The 18418-nt window shown below is 43.5% G+C and overlaps 1 protein-coding gene across 4 annotated transcripts in view; it reads left to right on the top strand.

Annotated features, from left to right (window-relative positions):
- The window catches only part of SLC12A4 (solute carrier family 12 member 4), a 1569223-nt gene that overhangs the window by 1101918 nt on the left and 448887 nt on the right, over window positions 1-18418 (top strand). For all 4 annotated transcript variants that reach the window (XM_069639659.1, XM_069639652.1, XM_069639655.1 and 1 more), the window contains exon 13: window positions 16134-16252. In XM_069639659.1, the coding sequence (XP_069495760.1) occupies window positions 16134-16252 (119 nt within the window). The remainder of the gene's footprint in view (window positions 1-16133; window positions 16253-18418) is intronic.

Genomic DNA, 18418 nt, shown 5'->3' on the forward strand with positions numbered 1-18418 from the left:
AGTATACATCCTGATTTAATATTTTGGGATGTGGCCACAGTTTATTTAACCCATATCTATACATCCGGGTGTAGACAGTATTTCTGTTTGTTTACACTACTCTCTGACTTCACAATGCTCTTGACTTCTGTGTAGTACATCGATGCTCCCATATGCCTCTCGCCTGACAAGGGCAGGTGGGCTAGGTTTCGCAATCCCCAGTTACTCTCCTCTAATACTGCTTGTCCCAACGTACAACCTAGTGTTTCAGAGGTGGATGTGTAGCTGCATCAAACTTGAAACAAGCTTAGGTTTGATTAATCCAAGGGTCTGAAAACTTTGCCATGCCAGACATTCTGTAGTACAAATTTCCAATTGGCACTATCTAGCACAGTTAGTGGTGAGGGATTATGGGACTCATATTCCAAAACATCTGGAGACAGCCACAGGGTGCAGTTTCCTGGATTAATCTGAAGCATGTGATTGTGAAAGACACGCTTTTTGCCATAAACAAATTATTTAATGTATTTTGGGTGTGCATGTGTGTGAACTTGTGCTAGTACTATAGAGGACAGTCTGCTTTTAACTCTACAATATATGTTGCTTCTATGTTCTGTAGTCTTCATCCTCTGTGATCAACATCCTTTGTCATTTTATAGAACTGTATTTTCTTAATACAACCTGATATTGTATACTTTCAGGTAGTTTATCTTTGATATATCCTAGATCTGTGAATAAGCAAACATTTGAATGAAGCAACTAATTTTGCTACAAGGTTCTCGTTGTTATTCATCACTATCATTCTTTAAAGAATAGGTTTAAAGAGTGCAAGAAACTGTTATTTACCTACTGAATTATGAAACTTCTAATCGATCATGGGGAGTCTTTAACATATTCAAATAGTTAACCAACCCATACTATAAACCAACCAACTTGGTCTGTTTTATTTTTTTCAAATTCAAGATTCACCAAATCACAGATTCGATTCTCGGTAAAAGTGTAACATCAACTTCCTGGCCCCATAGTATGTTTGTGCATTGCAAGCATGGAAATCACCATTGTAGCAAATATGTCTAACCTCATAAACCTTCAAAATCATACTTCAAATCCATGGAAATAGAAGAGTTGTTGAAATTGAACTAAAAATGAAAGCCTCCAATTTACAAATTGATCCAATGAACCAGTTCCTGGAATTCAATGGAAATGGATTTATTCGAAAACAGTGGTATGTACAGTTTGGTGAGGAAGAGCTAAATCTGACCCTCTAGAATTAGGGGGTGCCACTTGTAAAGATCTCTAGTGTGCTGACTTTAACTGTACCAGATTAGTCATTTTGCCTACCTAGACTATTTTAAAATAAATTATGATCTACTAATACGGCATTGTGTACTCCTGTCAACATGCCAACCAGTGATTTTCTACCCACAAAAGTGTCCCTTATTCCTTTTAATTGAGTCAGCCAATATAAAAAAATAATTGTTGCTTGCAAAGAAAAGCAAGATTGTGTCAACCATTTTTAAGTGCATCACTGAATGTCTGCTTTCATCAGGTAACCCCAAAGATGCAGATATAATACATGTATTATATGGACAAGCTCTCTCAGGCTGTGGTTGTTATTCCAAAAGTAGCAAACATGCTGCCGACCATCCTCAATCTGAAATAAAGCTTTTCCCACCAAGGGGTAAGAGGGTAGCCGTACTTGAAATGGATGGGTGGAGGGAAGTCCTGGCTGTAGCATCTGCTCCTTTTGCGCGAACCAGATTGTCATGTAATTCACTGTAAACAAAAAGAATCCTGTTACTTTCTAATAAACAAATGAAAATAACTCGGATCTTTACCATTCCTCATTTAGATTTCCCTACACATGCGTTTAGATTTATGTACCAGAATTTGCTTGTGTTCTGCTTTTTGTTCGTTAGTATCACTTGGCCTTGCTCAAGTTACTGTGATTTAACCAGTTGCTAATATTCATGCGTTGTAAAGAAACGGTTCCTCACGCCTTCATAGAACACAAAAAATTCTTGCAAATCTTTTTTCACTGCTTTCTTTTTGCAGGCAGATTGTCTGCTCCTGGTGGGTTCTCTGGATGAGCATCCTGCTGTAACATGGTGAGGTGTGTGGGAGGGGACTATAGACAGCAGGGAGTGGGAAGACCATTGGGAGAGACTACTTGTCTCAGACTGCCAGGATGGCACCCTTAGGGGGCAGTTGAGTGCCTTGTCCACCGTTGCTCATGCTATCCCCTTTGTGTTTGTCTTGGAAATGCTGCCTCTCAAGATCCTGTTTTTCTGGATCCCTAGAATGGGTGTGGGGCCCTTATTAACGGAGCCCACGAACACCATGGCAGCCACTTTAGCACTTTGCATTCTGGGAAATGTAGTCTTTAGGGTTTTCCACCCTATTAAAGCTCTGTGTCTTAGTACAGCCAGTTTGGTCGGTGTTCCTTGTTGTACATCCCCTGCCTGCCTTGTCCTAGTGGGTTCCTTTGGTGTGATGAGCATTGACACAACCTTGCATGTAACTTGTGACCATGTTTGGCTTGCACATTTCACATGCTAGGAACACTGCCCAGAAGAATCCTCCTTATGGTGTGCCTTTGGGTGATCCATGTTCAGCCTGGGTGTCTCTAAACAGATGCTTTACAAACAGGTGTGCCCTGTGGTAGGTCAGGAGGAGGAGACAGACTCCTATTAGACGTTTCACTTGTAACTTTATTAAAGACAATGAATGCATCCATGCTACAGGGCTTCCAGACGTAAGGAAACTATCTAAGGTGCTCGTCAGTCGTCAGTGAATGTCTATAAATGAAAACGTCCAATTCGAAGCCTGTCTGACCCTACCACTATCTTAACAACTCAGTCAGGAGAATGTGTCCCTTCTCCTGGGGTTGGTTTGTTTCTCACCAATTACTTTTCAATAGATTTTTAGATGGTCTCTAGTGACTACGTTTATCAGTTCATTCACTATTGTTTTGTGCTTTTGTTTCTTCTCATGTTCTCCTCTACAAAGGGTGATTTATTTCTCCTCCCCATGTGAACTTATCCAATGAGTTCTCTTCCTTATTTTTCTGAACTTTAGGTTCTTCCTGTTATTTGCCTGAATACATATTTAATATGTCCATCTTGTTCTTGGGTTTCTCTCTTCTGGTTTGGCCCTGTATTTTGTTTTCGGCTTTCTTGATATGTATTGATACAAATTGGGTCACTCCCACAGTGTTTCTCAGGTACTTTCTGTGCTGATTTTACAATGTTTGTCTCGTGATTGTGACGAGTATGAGTGTTCCAGTAGTACTCCTTATTCACTCTGCTTTCTGAATGTTTGTTATGGTTTCTCTTGTCTCTGAGACAAAATCTCATTTCTGATCTCATGATATTATCTTTCTCGTAGCTGGGACGAGTAGGAGTGTTCCAATTATGATCCTTGTTCACGCATGTTTTTGGTCTTGTGAGATGTTGTCTTTCTCGTAGCTGGGATGAGTGTGAGTGTTCCAACAATACCCCTCATTCACTCTTATTTCTGGTATCGTTATATTATCTTTCTTGTGACTGTGACAAGTATGTGTTCGAATAATGTTTCTCACACCTCCTTTTTGGTCTTGTGATATTATTTTTCTCGTAACTGTGACGAGTATGGGCGCTCCAATAATGCTTCTCATTCACTCCTCCGGGTATCCCTTTGTCCCCATTACCTTTGGTTCTTAGGGTTAACGTCACCGGTTGTTGAGGGTCGGTTCACTCTCCCTCTGATATTCCGTCCCGTGTCCTTTCGCCAGGTACTACTCAATCTGTTCATCTTGAATGGCTGTATGGTATTTAATCTACTAATATGTCCCAGGTTCGCCGTGGCAGAATGGTTTCAACATTGTTGTGAGGACCCTGTGTACACTACACACCTCCTGTGCTCACGACACCAGTCTCTGGCTCTCTTCCTCAGTCTGTCTCGGGACGCTGCGTGTCTGGTTCCATTCTTCTGGCTTGCTTGCTACCGATTGTGGCGTGTCTGTCACTTCTTGTCCTTTCCCCATGGCAGTACGCTGCACGTCTTTCCTCTGCTTCTCACTTGGGTTTGTGTCTGAGCCCTTTTGAAACTCGTGGCCTTGCTCTTTGCTTCCCCAAGCTTCTCCCCTTTTTGTATTGACGTAGCCATGGGGCTTCCCCTGCGCAAACCTGTGTTCCTTTTTCTCCATTTTGTGGATTTTCTTCTCCCTCATGTTGTCGTTGGTTTCCCGTTGGCAGTAACAGATACTGATTTTCTATTCACTTATATTTTCGTCAGAGTGGTTGGGAGATGTTATTTTGGAAGGTCCTCTAGCGAGCTCCTCACAGGAACAGGAGTCCTTGTCCCCCAAGGGGGTGTCACTCCCGGTGAGGTCTCACTTGCCTATACCCCTAGGGAGGGTATTGGGAAGCGGGCTCACCTCACTAGCCTCAAAGGGGTGGCCTCTTGGGGGAGAAGACTATTTCCCGCAATTTTTGTCACAGCCCCAAGAGACATTTCCTACAAACACGTGTCTCGTACATAATCCATTTAATCAACACATCTTTGGCATGGTTCTCACGTTTCTCAAACATTCCATCATTGCACCTGTCCTCAAGAAACCAATGGGAGACCCTGAGGTCTTGGAAAACTACAATCCTATCACTTGTCTCCTTTACACCAGCAAAATCTTTGAACAGGAAGTAACAAGATCATTGTAAGAGCTTAACCTCCTTATGGTTGACCGACACTCAGGTTTCAGGCTCAGTTGAGGCACCAATACCGCCCTCTCGGACTTCAGGAGTCCTCGTCACCCTTGTGTGACAAAGTGGGAGATCTGTCCAAAACCTGCAACGGGGTCTACAGCCAAGGAAAGCTGGCCTTCCATGGTTGAGCTACCTGTGCCGTGAGCTACCTAAGGTGCTGGAAAGTTCCCTTACTCTTTCCAACCTTCTCTCTGGTCCAAAGGATCATGCCTCGGATTGTAGAAGGGGTCCCAATACAAGAAACCACATGGTTATTCTTTATTCCACAGGCAAGCTCCAGAGTAAATTAGAAGAGTCTTACAGTAGAAACCCCACCTTCACAATAACGTGCAAACCTTCAGCTAGGAAGTTGTGAACTCACTAGACATGATGCCACAAGGAAAAAGTAAAGAAATGGTCTTCAGCCCTCTAGGTCATTTTTCCCCAGTTAGAACTTACTTCGGGGGAAAAAAGAAGAGGACCTGAAAGCAGAGAGCAAAGTCAGCGAGTGCCACCATATACCTACGCACTCTGTAGGCATCTCTTCCGCCACACAGGTTCCCACAAATACATACTAAGAACACTAACGAAGGCAGTGACTAGAAGATAACAATGTAACTAGAGAGCAGGACTCCGATGCCCGACTCTAACCCCCTCCAGATTTGAGCAGCAGATGCAGAGCAGGACTCATGCCTTCAATAAAGATGGCTGCTAAGGCTTTTAAACCTCAGGGACACTGTAGGACCTGCAGTGATAGAGCAAGTGAGAGCCTTTCCGAAAACAGGGAGGAATGGGGCAAACGTAAAGATGCTTATATAAAGCTGGCGCTGAACCAGATGCAAGGCTGTCTAGCCCTGCTCCCCATGGCATGGGGAACGCCATGCCATTGAAGAACCTGAAGAAAACTCTAAAGCTGAAAGGATGGGGAACCCTTGGAAGCCAGAAAGTGCATGGAAAGCTGAAAAAGCTAGAATCCTGGAGAAGCTTGTCATCCTAACTTAGGTGGTAATTGAGAAACGATTGAGGCAACTGGGAGGCCTAAACGCCCTGATACCTGGGTGTTTTGAGAAATGATAGGGGAACTCATGTAAGAAGGGCACAATATCCATTGTGAGTGAGAGGGGCTCTATATCCTTGCGGGTGAAGGGGACACCACTTCCCCCAACTGGGAAAGGCTCCTATAACTCTTGGAGGAAAAAAAGGGTACTCTATCCCTGATAAGTGAGAAGGGAACTATAGACTTGAAGGGAGTGCCGAACGTTGTCTTCAGTAAAACGAAATAATTGAGAAAGTACTACACTCCTTGAAGTATTGGAAATAGCAAGCTGGGCGCTCGATACCTGTGACTGATTTCAGGAAACAATTGGCTGGATGCTATATTCCCATGACTGACTGCCGCCAAAAAGCATGCTTGCCGCTGTATCCCTGACTGGTGGTGTGAATAGGGATCCTGAGGGAGACCAGAATTCCTAGTATTTACAGGAAAAGGTCATCACTTTTGGATCCCGACCCTGGACAAGTGAGGGAGGATCACCTGGGTAGGGGGGTCCTCGGGGAGTGGGGGAGAAGCGCCCAATGGTGAGACATGGTATCCCCACCTTTCCACAAGCCGTATAACCCCTGTCCCTGTTTATTTTTTGTGAAACTACTCCTCCCATAATTCCTCCCCATGTTGTTATGACAAAAGTACTGCACCGAGGAAGATAAGGAATTGGGTCAGAAGGAATACCTCCCATGACTTGCATGGGCCCTGTCCCTGTAATGAGGCCAGGCACATAGCTTTAATAATGTACACCTGCCACTCCATGTGAAAATAAATGTTGGCACCCACAGGCACACTTTGAGCGAGGCTGGGAATGAGAAGGAACAGCTCTTAAAGACTGATGCAAACCTTGAGTTGGTTGGGGGAGTTGGAAAGCCAACAGGCTGATCGACAATCGAGAGAAAGCCAGGCAAGATTTCCAAGCTTTCGTGAAGCCGTGAGTGTTCAAAAAGCAGAGCCGAGCGAGCCGAGGAAGGAAACCTTCAAGGAGCCAGGAAACAGCCTGCAACCCTCCGGGGTGAACGGCAGAGTTGGGGATGAGCAGAGGAGTCGTTGATAGCGGCCTTGCGCTGCGAGAAAAAGATGAGACATTCATTTAACACAACCACTGAGTTATCGAGGGCAACATATATCTGGTTGATGTTGAAGGGAAAGTCAATCTCATTTTAAATTTGAAGTTTGCGCGTGTGCTGATAAAACGCGAATGAAGAAAGCAATTGATAAAAGAAAAGTATAGAAAGTAGCAGAGTGGTCCTGCGAGAGTACGTCGCACATGCGAAAGTCTCTGTGAAATGTTATGAACTTTTGAAAGATAGTTAAATAAGAGGAAAATGAAATATGTGAATTGTGAAATATACCACAAGGGCAAAAGTAAAATATAAGAATTACAAGTACCAAGAAGCATTGGTGGGAAATAAATACCAAGAAGTATTGGTGTTGAATATGAACTTTGGAAAAGACACAAAAAAATAACTACAAGAGGCATTAGTGGAAAAGAAATATCAAGCGATATTGGTGTTACACATGAGCCTTTCAACAGCCCAAGAGGGCAGACTAAAGAGAGCGAGAATAATAAGTAACATGAAGTAATGGTGCCACAAGATGAGTATGGATTGTGAATTGAAGGAATATTGAAAGAGGTTGGAGTGGGCATGCAGAGGTCTATATAAATTTCTTGCAGTTTCGAAAGTCTTCGACAGTGAAAGATATCTTATCTTAAATGAAACATGGGGAAGGGAACCTCCACGAAGAACAAGACAGGCTCGAGCCCAGCAGAGGGAAGCCTGTGCAGAACTGTAAGAAACTGAGAGCATATGAACTGAATATTGTTGACAAGGCGCTGGAACCTAAGGAAGTGATTGAACAACCAGAAATTGAAAGCCTAAGTTTGAACTTTACCAGTAAGCCAAAGTGTGCAAGACTGAAATAACTGTGCCATCTGCCTATCCTTTGTTTATTAATAGACTCTCTAGACCCTCTGGGGTTGAAACCGGGGAAGGGAGTTGGTGCGGATGCCATTCTGACATTTCTTTTTGACACACTATTTTCCTTTTTGTATTCATTTTAACACATTTGTTATCTTGAGAAGGAGGGCAAAGTTGATTTTCTTAGTATAGGCCTTTTTATTTTTGACCAGACTGACTTGGACAATGTTGTTCTTGTTTAATGGTCGAGATTGCTCTCATTTTAGAGTTAGGAATTCTACCATCCCAAGCAAATTCTTAAATAAAGGTTTTTGAAACTTGTATCCATTGTGTCTATTGCTCGATACATGCCATCCTGATACTACTTATAAAAGGTCCCATCAGCAGCAGCTTCTAACTTTTTCAAACATACAGAAAATATTGAACGTAAACAAAATAAAGGCATACAAAACGGTCTCCATCCAAGAAATGTATATCAAAATGTTAACTATCCAAGAACTATATATTTAAATAGAATTCTGGGAGTGCTGCTTCTTTGGCTGAAGAATGAATTGACTGCTAATTACAGGGAACATTTTTAGAAATTCCCGAGGCTAGTTCAAGATAACGTGCTGAGGTAAGAGGAGTTTTGAGATATCAGCGTATTATCCTCTGAGCTCTGTTTCATCTCATAGGTTTTTTGAGGTGTTGCACGTGCGTGAAAAACTGAGAAATTCCCCTACTCCGTGTGGTATGTTCAAGTTGAGGCTTTCACACAAACCTTTGCGTCACTGTTTATACAAAAAAAGACTCAGTTACAGTTTGTTGGCTTGCAGTATTTTTTGAGTTTTTATTTTGTGATTTCATGAAGTTTTTGGCCCTCAGGGTCTCTCGCGTCTGCTCTCCGTTGGTATCAGTATACCAACTGGAGAGCCGACGCGAGAGACCCAGACTGCGAATTTGCAGGTGGGATTAAACCCGGGACACGCAACCGACAACAAGACTAAAAAGAAATTTGAGACAAACAAGGTTATTGCCCTGATTCGAAGAAAAAAAAAAACACAAAAGATGCCCAAACACGTGTCATCATAGAGGGCCAAAACTTCACGAAATAAAAACTCCAAAAATACTGCGAGCCACCAAACTGTAACTGAGTCTTTTTTTGTATAAACAGTGGTGCAAAGGTTTGTGTGAAAGCCTCAACTTGAACATAGTTAAAGATAACCTATAGTGTAAACTCAGGATGGCTCCTCCACTCTCCCAGTGTCTGGAGAGCATGTTACGGTGTGAATTAATCGATAAGGCATTCATGGGGAGATTATTTACATTTTGTTTAGGTCAATAATCAATGTTATGGGACGAAATGGTCCTGCTTTTTATAGACAACTTATCTAGTATTGCTCTACCATGAACGTTCTTACTTGTGAACCTTCCACTCACAGCCTTGATGCATTATCTGCATGCATGTGCAAGCAAAGCCCTTTTTATTTTTTGCACCATTGCGATGAATGTGTTTACTCATGATTTTGTTATGTTATGTTATTTTGCATTTATATAGCGCCTTATATATGTGTGCAGCTGGTGCGGAAAACGAGTGGTAGCTGCTTCTTAGCTGTAGGTGTGGTGGTTGAGAGGTCAGGAGTATGTGTTCGCGCTGGTCAGTTTTACCCAGAACGAGTGTGGCTGCGTTAGACGTGAGGAGAACGCCTGGCTGGGGGGTGTGAAACCAGCAATGATTACTTAGAGTGATGTGTAGTAAGCGGGAGATGTAGATATGAGAACAGTTATACCGAATGGTGTCATAGTATCTCTGTGTTCTAGATGAGTGGTGGTGTAAGGGGGAGAGTAAGCGTGGGGCGTGGCATGATGTATGTTTTCAAGTGTTTCCTTCATTCCAAAGCACATTAAGTATCGTCCGTTGCACATATTCGTCTGTTCTCATACTCGTCCGATCCACACATTCGTCCAGTCATTATCATCGTCTAGATCACACCCTTGTCCAGTCCGCACACTCGTCCAGTCCGCACACTCTTGTAGTTTATACTCGTCTAGTCTACATACCGGCTCCAGATAGGGCGCTCGTTCAGTCCACAATGGTCGTCTGGTCCATCCACTCATCGGAAAAGCCAACTACTCGTCTGCTCTGTCTGTTCATCCATTCCATACATTCATCTGCTCTGTTTTTTTGTCTGCTCATGGATTCATCTTTTAGGCACACTCGTCCGCACCACGCATTTACCCGCTTTACCCAATCGTCCGCTCCATATATTCATCCGCATCAGACATTCGTTCGCTCCATATACACATCCGTTCCATACGCCCATCCACACTACACATTTATTTTTTCGCTCTCCTCATTCATCCGCTCTCCACAATCATCCGCTTCGCACTGATCTGCTCTCCACACTCGTCCCTTCTCCACGCTCCTCCGCTCTCTTCTGGACCCGCGCTCAGCCGCTCTCCGCGCTCAGCCGCTCTCCGCGCTCAGCCTCTCTCCGCGCTCAACCGCTCTCCGCGCTCAACCGCTCTCTGCGCTCAACCGCCATCCGCTCTCCACCCTCATCCGCCATCCGCTCTCCACACTCGTCCGCCATCCGCTCTCCACACTCGTCCGCTCCCCACACTTGTCCGCTCTCCACATTCATCCGCTTTCCACAACTCATCTGCTCTCCAGTCTTGACCGCACGCTTCCGTTTAGTGTATTTGTCTGTTCTGTACGCTTCATCCATTCTAATTATTTCATTTATGTCATTCACTGTATTCCCTTCTCATTCATTATGTCCCTTTCATCGGTTCAGATCTCTGAGTTTCTCAATGATTTATTCCTATTTTCTGTTTCACTGTTTTGATCTACTTTACTCGTTTAGGCCTGTTTTGTCTTTCTAGTTTACATTTGAGTTTGTTTAGCTGTCATTTCTCGCTTCATGTAGTTTGATGGGTCGGTATTATTGTGATGATGCTAGATTGGTTTTATGGGAAAAGCCAGGTTTTCAGTAGTTTGCGGAAGGACGTTATGTCCTCGGTTAGGTGGATGTGGGGTGGGAGTGAGTTCCACAAGGTTGGTGCCAGGGCAGAGAAAGAGGATCCGCCTAGCCTGACTGAGTTTGTCTTGGGAATTACTAGGAGGCCGGCTGAGCTTGATCTTAGTGTGCGAGAGGGATGATAAGGTATTAGTTTGTCTTGAAGATATTGCGGTCCAGTTTTATGCAGTGCTCGATGGGAGAGTGTTGTATCTTGCATAAGTATGAATGAGGTCTGAGTCAGTGTGATAGCTGTGTTGGAATGCTAGGGGAGCCTGGAGTGTTGGGGCACCTGGGGATTCCAAAAGAGACGGTTAGGAACTTGGAGCTGGGCAGGGAACCAGGGAAGAAGCTACTGATGATCTCTCTCCTATATTCCATACTGAACCTGTAACTAAGACAATAAAGCGTGTTTCTATTTTCTACATACCTGGGTCAGCCTGGTTCCTGCTCCTTGTTGTTACTGGCCCAGGGTAAATCCTGCAGGAGGCAGGATACTTCATTTGGCGACGAGGATGTTAGCGAAGTGAACTTTAGAGAAAGCTGAGAGAGTGAAGGTTTGCTGGAGAAATGCCCATTACCAGCATCAAGCAGCGTCGAAATTGGTGAGCTGGTAGAATTTAATGTGGAGTTGGTGCCATTGAGGGAAACGGCTGGCTGTGGCATCAGGACAGACGAGGAGCTTGTGAGCCCACCCATGGGACATAAAGAATAGCCAAGAGCCGTGCCCAAGCAACATGAAGGAGACTAAAGTGCCAGGAAGAGATTGCCTGAAACTGCCAAAACTGAACTGTGCATTAAATAGAGCTGAGCGCCGTCGCGCTCATGCAGAGAAGAGGATTCTGGGACTTGCAGTCCAACGCCAGGATATCGTGAGTGCAATCAAAAAAAAAAAAAAAAATAACAATAATGTTTTTAGCAGTGGTATTAAATAGTAGTGGAGTGCACACAGTGTTTAGCCAGTATTTATGTAGTATTGAAGTTATGAACTGTACACTGGCATGGGTTACTGGATTTAATTTCAGTTTGAATTACACTTTTTCAATATATTTTCAGAGTTTTCAGGTCACACCATTTGATTTTTCATCCCAGTGGTGTGTCGGGGCTTTTGGGTTTTGCAAAATTTTGAAATTTGCACTACACTACTGGTTTCTTTTCATCTGGTAGTGTTACAAAATTTTTACATCTGAATTTTTGGTTTTTGCAAATGTGAATGTGCAACGCACTACTATTTTTGTCATCTGGTAGTAATTGCTGGTTAACATTTTTCATAGCTTTTGCTATGCTGTTTTTAAGCCACAAATTCTCCCTTTTGTGGTTGTTTTTTTTGTGATCTTTGTATCGTGTGTCACTTTCAATTTATTTTATCATTCTTTTTTTCATGTTCTTTTTAAGGGAGAGGGGATGAAGCATTGTTATATTTTGTTTGGCATGTTTAGGACTATTGTGATGGCCTTTGTGTAAGTTTAAAAGATTCGTGGCTACACTGTTTTGGCAAGAGAGTTACCCTATTTTGGGGCGTTTTGGTTTGTGCTCAGGTGTGGCAGACTTGAGGCCAAGAGTGGCAGTCTTGGCGGAAGGTGTTTAGTTTAGGAGGGTCGATGTCTGTAGTTTTGTTTTGTTTGTCCATATGGCAAGGTTGTGCTTGGTGGTGGCGGCACTGAGACCCTGGTGTGGCAGGCCAAGGTGGAAGGAGTATTAGAAATGTTGTGGGTGTTAGTCCTAGCATGGTTGCGAGTTTGTGTGTTTTATTTTGATTGAAAAAGGGGGGGGGTGTGTTGCATCTTGCATAAGTATGAATGAGGTCTGAGTCAGTGTGATAGCTGTGTTGGACTGCTAGGGGAGCCTGGAGTGTTGGGGCACCTGGGGATTCCAAAAGAGACGGTTAGGAACTTGGAGCTGGGCAGGGAACCAGGGAAGAACCTACTGATGATCTCTCTCCTATATTCCATACTGAACCTGTAACTAAGACAATAAAGCGTGTTTCTATTTTCTACATACCTGGGTCAGCCTGGTTCCTGCTCCTTGTTGTTACTGGCCCAGGGTAAATCCTGCAGGAGGCAGGATACTTCAGAGAGGCATAAGGTTTTGAAAGCTACCCTACGGGCTACTGGAAGCCAGTGCAGTGTTTTAAGGGCTGGGGTTATGTGGTCTCTTGGATTGAGCACATGTAGCATTTTGGCCGCCACGTTTTGTGCTCTTTGGAGTTTATTCAGTTGGTAGGCATGGATTCCGAGGTATAGGGGGTTTCCGTAGTCCAGTCTGGATATAACGATTGATTGGACAGCGGAGACTCTGTTGGGAAATGAGAGGTATGGAAAGACGCACCTAAGGTTTTTAAGGTGGTAGTGGCAGGACTTTGAGACATTGTTGACTTGGCGCGAGAGTGTTAGGTCGGAGTCTAGGGTGCATCCGAGATTTTTTACTGTTTTGGAGGGTGTAGGTGAGTTGCCCATGGCGGGTGGCCAGGGTAGTGGGTGCGGAAGAAGGTCGGAGTTGCCGCAAACCATGATTTCTGTTTTGGAGGGGTTTAACAAGAGGTGGCTTTGGGTCATCCAGCGCTCTATGTTTACAAGGCAGGATGCCAGGTCGGGTTGGGAGTTGGGTTTCGAGTTCAGGAATTTTAGAATTAGTCGAGTGTCGTCGGCGTAGTTGTAACATAGGATGTTGTGTGAACGAATTATTGGTGGGAGGGTGGTCAGGTAGAGATTGAACAGGAGGGCGGATAGACATGCTCCTTGAGGGACTCCCGTGTCGACTGGTCGAGCTTGGGAGGTAAAGCTGGAGAGTGTTGTTATTTGGTGCCTGTCTTTGAGGAATGAAGCTATCCATTTAAGAGCAGTTCCACGAATTCCTAGGGAGTGGAGGCGGTCTAGGAGGATTGAGTGATTGATCGTGTCAAAGGCAGCGGATAGGTCGAGAAGGATTAAAGCGGCACATCCTGCGAAGTCTGCTGTCATTTTAAGGTCGTCCCAGATCGAGGTTATGGTTGTTTCGGTTCCGTGCCAAGTTCTGAAACCTGATTGGGCGGGGTCAAGGAGATTGTTGGCTTCGACAAAGGCATTTAGTTGGGAGTAGGCGGTTCGGTCAATGAGTTTGGCAAGGAATCTGGTGTTTGAGATTGGGCGGTAGTTTTTGGGCTCGAGAGGGTTGAGCGAGGGTTTTTTAATTAGAGGTTTGAAGTGTACCATTTTGAATGCTTTGGGAAAAATACCGGAGGAAAGGGAGGCATTTATGATAGATCTTGCGTGTTCTCCTGCGCTGGTGGAAGCAAAGATTTCCTTAAGGGTTGTGGCTGGGCAGGGGTCCAGAGGGGATCCAGATGGTTTGCGGGCAGATAGAAGTTTGAGAAATTGTTCTGGTGATATTGGACTAAAGGATTCGAACGTTGGTTGAGTAGAGGTTGCAGTTGACGGGCTGGCTGGTATGGGAGGGGGATTGTTAATTCGTTGTATGAGAGCCAGTTTGGTGTTTAGAGTTTTTGTCCTTTCAATAGCTGTGGTGTAAAAGTGGAGGGAGAGTGAGTCACACAGTGATTGTGACGGGGTCGGGACGGTTGTATTACAAGTTGGGTTGGTGAATTCGGAGATGATTTTGTGGAGTTCTTTGCTTGGGTTTTTGCAGTTTAGGATTCAGGTGTTGTAGTGGGCTTTTTTAGCTTTTCAATGAGTCCATACTGTGGTTGGTGATCTTGCAACTACACAGAAACAAATACAGAAGTTACTGTTGTGAATTTCAGGTTGCATGGGAATGCACATGGATTTATAGTCCCGGTAAATCAACAAATGCCAGATACCTCTTTTTGTATTTCCCACCGGATCAAACATTGTACACCTAGTATCCAGCTTAGTTTTGGCCGTTGTACTGTTATCTCCTTTACTGTACAATGCCCTGTTTGAGATTGTCTTAAACTTTGTATTTCAGCAAATGGTATGAGTTATTAATAACATTTTGCATTAAAGCTGAATTTATGGTTGTTTTTTGGGGATAAATGGAATGTGTACACCATATATCAAGCAGCATTGCCTTTATGCTGCAAAAGGTTGGCCAAGAGTTGGTCAGTAACTATTGGGTCAATTCATGGAGAGTGTGAAAGATTCCTTAACGTCACTCTTCAGTCACAGAGGAAAACATGCAACAGCTGACGAAAAGAAACACTGATGTGGTAGATATAATTAATTGTTGTTTTGTTAGGGGAAATCTCTGACATAATTTATCAAGAACCCAACACACAATTTGTGACAGTGTGGCAACTTCCGGAATTGCATCTGTGTACTATAAACCTACTCAGAGCCCAACTTGCTGGTTAGTGACACAACCTGTCGGCATCTAACTGCACTTTCTGTGGCCTAAAAGATGATTTTATGTTTTGCTTCTTAAATACAGTCCCCACAGTACAGAGTGGCAAAGCATAAACATTTTAATTCTTTGTAAAGTTTTGTAATTAAACGCAAATTAAATGGTCTAGTTCACAATTGTAATATTATTCAAGTGGTTTGGTACTCCCATGTAGTTGTATGTATGTGTGTGGTCTTCTATAGCACAAATCTGGCTGTGGGACAATTGAGGGCGCTGTACGATAGCATTGGGAAAGGACAGACAAGGGTTAGTAGGGTTCTCCATCAAGTTTCAGTCATCTGCAAGTTGCTGACATATTATTTCAATTCTTTCCTGAAATGTTTGAGTGAGGAGCAGTCTTGATGTTTGTGGATTTTTTAGTTGTTGCACAGTCTTGATGCATAGCAGGAGAATGCCTTGTTGTTTTTTCTCCCCGTAAACATTTCTTGATTTTCAGCCTAATGATGTTGGTGCGCAGGCCTTTAGCAGAGGGTTTTTGGTCTAGTAGGAGGGAGATTTTCTTCCCACAGCTCATTGAGTTATGCATACTTTCTTGAACATGGTGCAAACCTGGATAGGTCGTTAGTGCTGTACTGAGGATGGGCCTGCTGTGGTCACATTTATTGTGCCTTTGGGTGTGGTTCAGTTATTGGGCAAGTGGTAAGACCTTTGTTTTCACCTCTGAATCCTAGTATGGTCAACTTCTGTGAGTCCCTCGCCACCCCACCCTTTGATAATCTTGCTTAAATAGTGCCATACATAAGATGTATGACTGATTCTATAGTGCTGATGTCTGTTTCCCCCTCCAAGTCTGGTTTAAGATCAAGGTCCAATTTAATAGGTGCCGTTGTATTGCTGTTATAGCTGGACATCATCCAGTATAGACTTGAACTTCTCTGGTCCATTATCTGAATGCAAATATTCACCAATACTCGTAGAATTAGTCCAAACATAATCGCAATACATGTGTAAAAAGTAGTATACAATACATTGACTTTATGTTGATTGTGTTATCTGACAACCACACTATATCAATTAATACAAGACCGAATGTAATGTTTAGAAACAAAGTTCAGAAACAAGATTGGATCATGGCCCATGGAAAATGTAATTTGTTGTTTTGTTTCAGGTGTTTGGGCATGGAAAGGCAAATGGTGAACCGACCTGGGCTCTTCTTCTAACTGCACTGATTGCTGAACTTGGTATTCTGATAGCTTCTCTGGACATGGTAGCTCCGATCCTTTCTATGTAAGAACATTGTCTCTGAATTTGTCAATGTGTTTTTCAGTTATGATGGTTGCAGACAGATGAATGCGCTACTTTGTCTATGTTGACCAACAGTTGGAGTGCTGAAAATGTTGTTAATCTATGCAAAAGTGGCCATTTTTGAGACGTGAGAAAGAATGTAGTTTTGTCCATTGTTTTTCCTAGGAACCACTACTTCTCTGCTATTTTGTGTTGGCTCCTCTGCCACACCACACCGCATGAAACTCATGTAACCAGATATCAATTATTTGTGTTGGCTATTAAGTAATGCTTAACCACCACCTATAAGCAGGGGCATCATTTCACCAAAATGCGAGGAGTCGAGGAAGAGACATGTCATGACCCTGGACCTCTGATGCCATCACAGGACCCCACCCATCGTCCCCTCCTCCGCCGAGACATCGCAGGAAGTGATGGCACACAACCTTTCACCACTTGACAAAACTTGGTATCACGTAGCATTGTCCAGTACACTAAGAAAAATGTGGTAACAATATCACTATAATAAGATGCACATTTCATACAAGAAACGATCAACATATGTAGCATTAATGGCACCAACAACCGTACACCAAAAAAGCACTGTCAACCGTCCAGTGACAAACTGTTGCTGCTGGAACGGAAAAGTGTATGAACAACCAATATAGTGAGAAACTCTGAGATCAATATATAACAAAGTTTTTAAAAGCTTTTTGCAGCCTGTAAACTCAGCTTCTGCCCAAAGAGAATACAGAAGTTAATTCCTGATTAGGACGCCCCATATGACCAGGCTTTACCACCTGCTGACAGCAGGCCTGCCAACCAAGTCTCCCACAACAGGAGGCTGTCTCCCGCACTGCCACAATTTAACATAATTCTACAGCAAAAATAATATGGAGGGAATCTTCCTGTTGTCCAAACAAATCTGTCTTTCCTGGGATAAGTTAGAAGACTTCCTCAATGAAACACTTATATGTGCTAGACAAAAGTTTCTTGATGATTTTGCTGTAAAAACAAATGGTGGCCGTGACTGCTACTTTAATCTCGGAAAGGGGCAAGGAGGAAATCCGACGCAGTCAGAAGGCATAGAGTACAGAAATTGCAAGGGGCACGTCTCACTTCTTGTGCCAATGTGTGTGTTTGCCCAGTTGTATTGTGTACCCGAGCCCATCCATTAACATATTCTCCATTCCATTTCGTTGCAATGCATTCTGGGAACTGTAGGCCCGTGTTTAGAATGGAGAAATCCAAGACTCAGTCAAAGAATGCACATAATAACAAATAACTGGACTAACATCCCCCGATTGGAATGTAGTAGGTATGTCGACCCTTCTGAGAGGTGGCATTAGCAAGAAGGTGATGGCATTCTCTAATGCATAGTGCACATAGTCCACTGAGTAGCACATGTTGCACAATGCCTGTGACGTTGAAGCAGAAGATAAGACACTTTTTTTACAAATAAGGCTAGAATGAGTGCCAGATGCAGCAAACAAGGCTGGTCTTACCAGGCCAGCCAGAGGGAAGCTATTTAAAGAGGAGTGCCTTTCCTAAATAAATGTGTGGAAAACATTCCCGGCTTGTAGTCATGGTGCAATTTTAGTTGCACCAGCCCCTTTGTCTACACACTTCAGAAACACAGATAAATGTTAAGGTAACCATGGAGGGTTTTCAGGAAATCACGACCCAAAAAAAGGATTTGTCCAAGATCACACAATTGGTTCAAGTGAGTCAGGCAGGATTAAAACTAAGGTCTGTTTTTTCCACTGCCGGTTTAGCTACTTGACAAATGGGAATGGGGTTATAATGCCTTGAGCTGAGCACCTTAGTGTGCTGGTCAAAATAAAGAACAGTTTTGGAGACAATTCTATGAGGTCGTCTGGCAGGGGTCTTTGGTGTCACTATGAGAGAAATAAACAGCCTGCAGCAGTATCAGTTCTTGACCTTGGGGCATTGCTGTGCTGACTGCAGATTATACATCAGTGGACTAATGAGTATCATCATTGACGGACGCAGATGTAATATATAGATGGTTTATGCCTCATTATGCAGACCAGTCAATTGGTGGGACGATTCCTTGTGCACATTTGAAGACAATGATGGCAACTTAAATTCAATTCAATTTTGTTCTTCAGCACCTGGTGTGAAGCCTCTGGATTCTATTTTTCGGGC

This window comes from Ambystoma mexicanum, chromosome 1q, assembly GCF_040938575.1.
Source record: "Ambystoma mexicanum isolate Mex_15411 chromosome 1q, UKY_AmexF1_1, whole genome shotgun sequence".
In the NCBI taxonomy this organism is placed as follows: domain Eukaryota; kingdom Metazoa; phylum Chordata; class Amphibia; order Caudata; family Ambystomatidae; genus Ambystoma; species Ambystoma mexicanum.